At 33.4% G+C, this 8196-nt stretch overlaps 1 protein-coding gene across 1 annotated transcript in view; it reads right to left on the reverse strand.

Moving 5' to 3' along the window:
• Window positions 1-339: 339 nt before the first annotated feature.
• The window catches only part of TTC6 (tetratricopeptide repeat domain 6), a 12310-nt gene continuing 4453 nt past the window's right edge, over window positions 340-8196 (reverse strand). The window contains exons 2-4 of the mRNA XM_026849291.1: window positions 6062-6130; window positions 5134-5223; window positions 340-474 (exon numbers count right to left, since the gene is read on the reverse strand). Of these exons, the coding sequence (XP_026705092.1) occupies window positions 340-474; window positions 5134-5223; window positions 6062-6130 (294 nt within the window). The remainder of the gene's footprint in view (window positions 475-5133; window positions 5224-6061; window positions 6131-8196) is intronic.

The following is an 8196-nucleotide window of genomic DNA, read 5'->3' on the forward strand; positions in this document are numbered from 1 at the left end:
TTTTGATTAGATTATGCTTGGAATTGTATGGACAAATTTAACCCCCACATAAGCAACTTCAGTTTCTGCTGCAGTCAAGAGAAGTTTCAGCTGCATACAGCAGGACTGAATAGGCCCTCTGGGTTTTAAAAAACGTAAATAAGAACTATTTCAAGGACATAAATAGCAAATTAAACTAGAAACACCAAAATAAACTTGACAATTTAGATCAGAGATTACAAGTGTTCAGATCCAAATTTGGAGGATGGCATTATTTCTTCTCCAAACTTATATATGATGCTATGCAATAATAATATATTTTCAGTATTTTCCTTATAATATTAAAATAAGATTAAAATATTACTTGACATTAGAAGCCTGGGGAGGCAAAGATTGTTGCAAGTTGTGTTCCTCTTGGAGCTCTTTCTGAACTTCATCTGTTTTAATTTTGGATATTGCTTTTCCTTCCACCTGTAGCACATCTGAGGATGGAGCCTAAAACGTTCATGAACAGAAGATAAACACAGTGTTACAAACTGATACGTTATGTGAATATTTTCACACCCACTTCAGAGTAGAACAAGGTGCAAGCAACTCTGACCATGGGAAAACACAGTTCAATTAAACTAGTGTAGTTTAGAACTGCTGTCACTATGCACATCACAGCAGCGCCGACAGCTATTCAGGATATAGAATAAGCAGAAAATTGTGACAAAACAATGTGGTCTACCTAAACTGCATTTCTGAATAGTGTATAAAATGAGTGTGTTTCAATATATTACAAAGAGAATAATGAACATCAAAATCATAATATTACTATTTAGAACTATTAAACTTAAAAGAGCATGAACATATCTAAAATTTTATTATATTTGTAAGTAAATTCAAGCAGATAGATACACATAGTTTAAAGGATGATAATTTAAGAAAAGTTTCTTCGAGGTTATGTTTATTAAATACAAGAACTTCAGCAGGAATACAAAATGTAAGGAATTCCTACTGTTTCCACCCACAGTGGTTCATTCCTATTTATTAGACTACCACCTGTTTAGACGTACCAACAACTGTTCTTTCACACTGCGAAATAGATCTGATAACTGATCCATATTGAAAAAAAATAGTAAAAAAAAAAGTGTGGAGGGAAGGCAGAAATTAATCTAGATCTCTGATTCCCTTTCTAGAAGGAATTTTGAAGAGTATCCCCACATTGAAATTTTGTCAGGGGTAGCTCACTGTAATCCAGGAGCAAGAACAAACAGCAAGGAAAAGGAACTACTGAAGCCATCACTGCTGCCAAAGCATTTGCATGTGTTTCATAAAACTCAGATTCAGAATCTATACCTTTGTGCTGCTTTTTCCATATTGTGATGACTTCCAGAGGTCCATTCCGACCTCAACCATTCCACAATTGTTTCCCACAAACTGTTAAAACATCTTCCTAAAACAGACTAGTAGTGCCATCAATATAAAGGATTCCTCTGAACTCCACTTAAAAAGCTTGCATACATAACAAAACAAAGCAGGTTCAAGAAAATAAAGAAGTATAATCATAGCATAAAAGACAGACAGAAACAGAACAGAGTGGGGAAAACAAATTTTAAAGTGCTTTGTCTTGAAAATTTTTCTTTCTCAACATGAAAAACAAGCCCACATTTTTGCCCAGTGCTTCCTGATGCACCATGGTAATTACTTCTGTAAGGCTGGCTATCTTAGTTTATAGGAACCCAAAGAATACAATTGTTGTGACCGAATGCCTTTCTAATTAAAATTTTCAGTCACATATCTGGTTAAATGAATCACAAAAGCATAGGATTTTACTCTTCTTTGTCTGCTCACATGCTTTATTTTTCGCAGAATATAACTGGGCACAATGTCTATACCTACTGATAACTTCATGTATTTAAGTTCTTAGAAGAAATCACTGCATGGAAAGATTATGGAGGCTTATAGTTCATAATCACTAGGTAAAAGATACTGAGAGCTGTAGAAAATACCTAAATAAGTCACTACCTTCTGAAAAGGCTTATTTAAAATTAAAATGGTTTCATATATTGTTAGTTTATTTTTGAAAGCAACAACACTGTTTATATCAGCACACACATGAAAAAATATGAAGGACCAAAGTCAAATATTTGATGTTTACCAGAGAAACTGGAAGTCAATCAAAATTTTATATAGAGAAAATAGGCTAACAAAAATAAGGAATATAGAAAATTTTGAAAGTAGCACATCTAACTGAAAAGCTATCATTAAAATGAGCCAAATTACTATGATTTTTGTTTTTGAATGTCACGTAAATGTTTCTGTCAATCTCTTGTCCAATTTAAAGAAAAAGGTAATCTGATTGGATGCGTTGCCATTACCAGTTTTTGGAATGCCCAGATACTCAAATAATCTGAAATAAAAATGCCATGTAAGTGATATCCAAAGTAATAGAAGATACTCAATAACATTCTTCGATGTCTTAGACACCAATATGGCTAATGAAAACCTCCAGAACTAAAATTACAGCAGCTACTATTTTAAAAGCATAAGCCAATGTTCTGTGACCTTGTCTTTTTTGTGAAATAAATCATGAAGAGAGACTTCAACACACTCTGGCTAATGAATTATGGAGAGTATACTAAGTAGAGGGGAGTTGCCTTAAGCTTAAAATCAGAGAACACGAGCCACACACTTACTGTTAGGTGGACATTTTAGATTTATATAATATATTTTATTTCATTTCTTTGTAGACATATCAGTGAAGTAACACACAAATTTTAATCAAAATATTTATATAATTCAGTTACATAAAATTACAATAACTAAAGCAAATATCTGCATTTTTTCATGTGAGTGCTTTGTGTATAACCTAATTTGCAATTTCATCTGCATAATCAATCAATTTATCTTGAAATTGCATTGGCCCTGCAGCCCACTAAGCAAAGCAAAATAATGTCAAAACCAAGATGTCACAAAAACTTGCCAATGAATAGTGTTCTATAGAAATACTAATATTCAGTACATTGCCATTACTCTGTATAGAAATGGTTCTGCTAAGGATGCGATAGAGCATTTAGCTAACTCCTATGGGCTCTTAAAACCATTTCTCTTTTTCTAAAATTTTTTCTCCATTATTTTTTCCATATATAAAAGTGAAAGTACACACTTTAAAATTAAATGATACATCTAAATTACTTAGGACTTGTATTAAATAGGACTGAATGTATGTTATCTTTTCTGGTGCCAATCTTGCAAACTACTTTGCGTTGTAAGATCACTGAACACAAACGGATGGGCATTCTTGCCACAGTGCCACCAGTGCATTACAGAAGTGGCATGCTGCCCAAAATAGCACTAAAAACCATCATCACAGTACCCCAGTACTGTTTAAATAACTGGGAAACTGTTCTATTCACAAACAGTATATAGTTTAGAAGTAATAAATAATCTTACTATATTCCTGGATATTATAAAAATTACCATCAGTGACAATGTGTTGTGTATTGTTTACACATCTTTTAGCGTATTTAGTTTAGTAACCAACAGATCAACTGATGTTGCATAGTATACTCTTAAAACTACCTGCAAACATCATTATTATGAACTTTATTAAACATTATAGCCACAAGTACAGATGGCACATGAGATTTCAGTTACTGACCTATAGACAGACTTCCAAATACAGACATTTCTGACCTATTTAAGGAAAATTTCAAAACATAATATTTTTTTTCTCATTTAGCAGAATAGTAGAAAGTAATATAGTTTAATTTTCCTTCATTTTCTTCAGCAGAACTCTAACCCATCTAACAGAAATAATTTTGCCACTACAGAAGTTTCTAAGAATATGAATCCTTAGCTGTAGAAGAATGCCTACCAACTGGAACCGCTCAGACCAGCATATCACCAGGTCACTAAGGGCTCTACTTCATGTTCACTGTAGCCCCATTACAGAATACAGCACCAGGACTGATGGGGAGTTTCTGTCATCTCCCTGTGACTCGGTCCCAGAGATCCCCTGTCCCTGCTCTTCAGGGTAAGCTGTGTGCACCCTTTGTTCTTGCCTATACTAAACTTGAACAGGAAAGTTGGTTGCTAGTGCTCTGGAATTCTAGGAACCTGCCTACCTCTCTCCATCCCTTTCTCCATGCAGCTTGAAGAGAACAGTCAGGGACAAAGTACAGTCAGTGGGAGGAGCTGAAGAAGCAGCTGAAGCAAGGCCCTTAGACATTCAGAAGGTTTCTCATTTTGACTAGACCTCTGCCTTATGATGACTAGACCTTGAAACAACATATTCACAAATACTAGGCCATCAACATGCATCCCACATGTGTGTGTCTCATTCTCTTGTCATTTTGGTCCCTTTCTCTCCTTTTCAACACTTGTATCTGTCTTGCCATCTAGCTTATCCAACCTTGTGTTCCTCTCATTTATTTACATTTAGGGCAAGGCTATCTGGCATCTCTGCACATAACACTACCCAGTTGAAACATATCACGTTCTTGGTTGTCCTTCTCATTGAACCATTGTAAACATAATAAAGTGTTATTCTGTTTTATAATAAGCATATATAGTAACTTTAAGGCAAAGTAATCATTTACATCAAAGCTGCAGAAGGAACCAGGTTAGGGGTTTATTTTATTATCTGGTTATAGCCTTGAAATACCATAAGGCTACAAATTGACAGCATATGAGAAAAGACATTATTCAGTCTTAGCACCAAATTTTTCCTCTGTATTCTATAAACCTGATGCGTATTCTCTACTGAAAATCTAACCTTCATAGAGTTGATAACCTAATGACAGTTTTTGTCATGTGTGAAATATCGTAAAACCAAAAGGATATTGACCATTATGCCATTTTTCCAGGAAGGCATCCACTTGTTAAATGTCAATTAGGATTCTATTTATACGTTGTTTCATTTGTAATCTTCTTTCCAATCTCATTAAAAAAAAAGCCTAACCCAACATCTGACCGAATGAACCTTAATTTGTTTTTTCCTCTAACCTTAAGCTGCAAGACCAGTATGAAGACCTGTTTTATAGAAAATCTTCTTTTATAGGGCAGGTGGTTAGGAAACAACTTGCAGACATCTGTATGCAATAAAGCATCAAAACCTTAAGCATGGGAAAATTAATACTATCTCACAATAGTACTAAACCTGCTTACCTGCTTCACCTGCTTATTATAAATTAACAGCTCATCTTTAGGCCAAGATTCATTTTCTGCTGCATGAGATTCCTTCTGAATTACTGGTGGCTTTTTAGGGGAAAAACAAATAAAAAAAAATCAATGTAAGAGATGAATGTACAATTTTTTAAAAAATACACTTTTATTCTCCCTGACAGGTAATTCAGTACAATATTTATTACATGCAATTATTCCTTCATCATCCATGCATTTTATGAAGCACCTAGAACATTGTATCAATTTTACCTTAAGCTAAATATTTCCTGAACAACTAATTAGATTTCCAAAAATAAATATAGTAATAGGAAAAGGACCTACAATGATTAACACTAAATAATAACATTTATAGAGATTTCTTATCAAAGATATGGTCTGTTTCTTCTACAAATTGCACTTGTTAGAAGAAATTGCAAAATGTAAGAATAAACATACATCAGAAATTTATATCAAGAGATCTACTATAGTTAATCACATAAATCATTAATGTCTCTAAATATTAAGCAATCCCCCAAACATATCTAAGTTTAAATACTGAAATTTTTCAAATGGTTTGAATGAAAGACATAGAATGATGGGCACTAATATATATGAATATAGAGGAATGTCTTACGATTCCAATGCCCTAATCAGCATGCTACTTCATAAAGGCAAAATGCTTTATATCCAGCAGTTGGAGAATCAAACCCCATAAGAAAAGCAATGAACAAGACACACAAAAGGGAAAGAGAGAAAAATAAAAATATACTTGTGATTTATGAAGTACCAAAATGTTTTCAAGGACTATTTCATTTCCGTCCCAGTTTTATCAGTTCAAAATATGAACTGCCTATCTTAACAACTCTGCAAGCAAATAGTAGCACTATTAACTTATTATATTTTAACATTCCAAGATAATGCAGAATGTTACCAGGCTTGCTTGGTGAAAACTTGGCAGGACTTGAAATTCAGTTTTTATTTCCTCATGTTCAATCAGGGCCTGTTGTATAAGCAAGAGAAGAAAACTAGTGTCAAACAAAAATGCTAAAAAAATAGTATTCATGCTACCTTACATAACAAAACAACATCAAAATAATATATATGCATAAATTAAAGTTGGGTCTTCATTACACAAATTAATGGGAAAACAACAAATACATTCAGAAACAAATGATCTTAGGCCCATCTTTTGCAAACATTTACACACATGCTTAACTCTTTACTGTAAATAACTTCTCCATGGAACTGCTTATAGTAGAGAAGTTTAAAAGTTGAGTGCAACTTTCAGTTAATCATTTTCTCCTGTGGAGAAAATTGTAATTGCTCCACCAGCAGAAAAGCTCCTGCAAAATTTGAAGTTGCTCTTAGTTCCCAGACATACTATTATTTCTCGTCAAAGGAATGGTTCAGCAAATCCCCTTTTGTTATAGTATACCCATATGAAGAAAGCATAAATAAAACACAGCAACAATTCTCAAAACAGATGGTATTTTTAAGGACAGTATGCTTTCCAAGCACGTGGTTAGCATACATGTACATAACTCAGCACACATACACTTTACCCTTTGTGCCATATACTGGTTTGAGGAACCAAGTTTTAAAGATAACAGTAACAAACAGAAGTATCACATCTAAATTACATTTCATTTTAGAATATAGTCCTTTAAAACTGCTACAGAAATGTTAAATATTTCTGTGGAAAATATTTCAGAGCCACACACTGATGCAAGAATGCATTAAAGCTGCCAGGTGAATATCTGTTAGAAACAGTCTGTCATGTCATCCTTTGCTAGTACTGCAAATGTCCATTTGCTCTTCTAATGTAAGAATTTTTATTCCATTGAGTTTATTGTCCACCTAGCAATCTAAAAGTATTAATTCTTTTAATGCCTAGGATTTCTTGCATTTAATACTATGTAAGAAGTATATTTTGAGCTTTAACATTTTTTTTCCTTCTATATTAGAAAAGGAAAAGGAAAAAAGGAGTCTCCAGGCTTAATGTTTTAAGTAAGGCAATGTAATAGATGCATATACTATCCCAAAAATGTAAACTATAAAGCAATAAAAAGCTATGGCCTTGTGAATATCATACATGTTGGTGTTCTGCTTTTAACCAAAGCCTTGATAATTATTTATCTACTTTTGACAGAAAAGACAGCTTAAGAAAAAAACAATTCATATTACATATTTTTTCATAACCATGAGAGCAAGGAACTAAAATAGAGGAATGTGGTAACAACTCAGACTAAAAGGATCAGATTCAGCATTATCTTCTCAAGCTATACCAAACAATGGTCCTCTTTTTTTGCAACACGGGTGTATTTTCAAACATGGTGATTACAGTCCATCTTAGACAATTATAATTCCTCATATAATTTATTATCCAAATTCATGGAATCAAAGAGAAATTTTCACAAAGCCATTAATTCAACTTATGCTTCTAAACTATTGCATAATATGTAAATTACGATTTTACATATTAATTTTCCTGTTCTGTCAAAACCAACAGAATTATACGAGCAAATATTATCTTAATTTCATTTTAGACACCTGTACATGTTATATGATTGCTTTCCTTTGTTGGGTGCAGTGTTTTCTCTTTTGTCCACTCCCCATGGGAGAATCACAGACACAATGCTATTGTGTTATTTTAATAAAACGATGTGTATTGTCTATATACCTACTATGGGCTGTGTGTTTGCATTAACAAAACAATGTCAAAGAGGTGTGATCTAACTTTGGGAAATAAAAGTGTTGAGAACTGTGGCAATTCTTAACTCCTGTGGGAATCTGTTTTTGAGTGTCCTGCCCATTCTTGAAAAAGCTGTTTCCTAAACTGGTATTTTAACCTTGTGATGGAAACTTCTACTGAGGCTTTAAAAACCAACTTTAGTAGCTATAGCCTTCCTCCTTCAGGTGCAGAAAACTATTTAGGTACCTGAGCACCTTGATAATTCATTAGAAACTATTTTAACATTTTCAGTCATTTTGGTATGTTTGTAGCTGAAAAGACTCATTGTGAGTCCTGACATACAGAAAACTAAGATTTTGTTGTTGTTGTTGTTT

Source organism: Athene cunicularia (assembly GCF_003259725.1).
Source record: "Athene cunicularia isolate RWA chromosome 5 unlocalized genomic scaffold, athCun1 chr5_part1, whole genome shotgun sequence".
NCBI classification, from domain to species: Eukaryota; Metazoa; Chordata; class Aves; order Strigiformes; family Strigidae; genus Athene; species Athene cunicularia.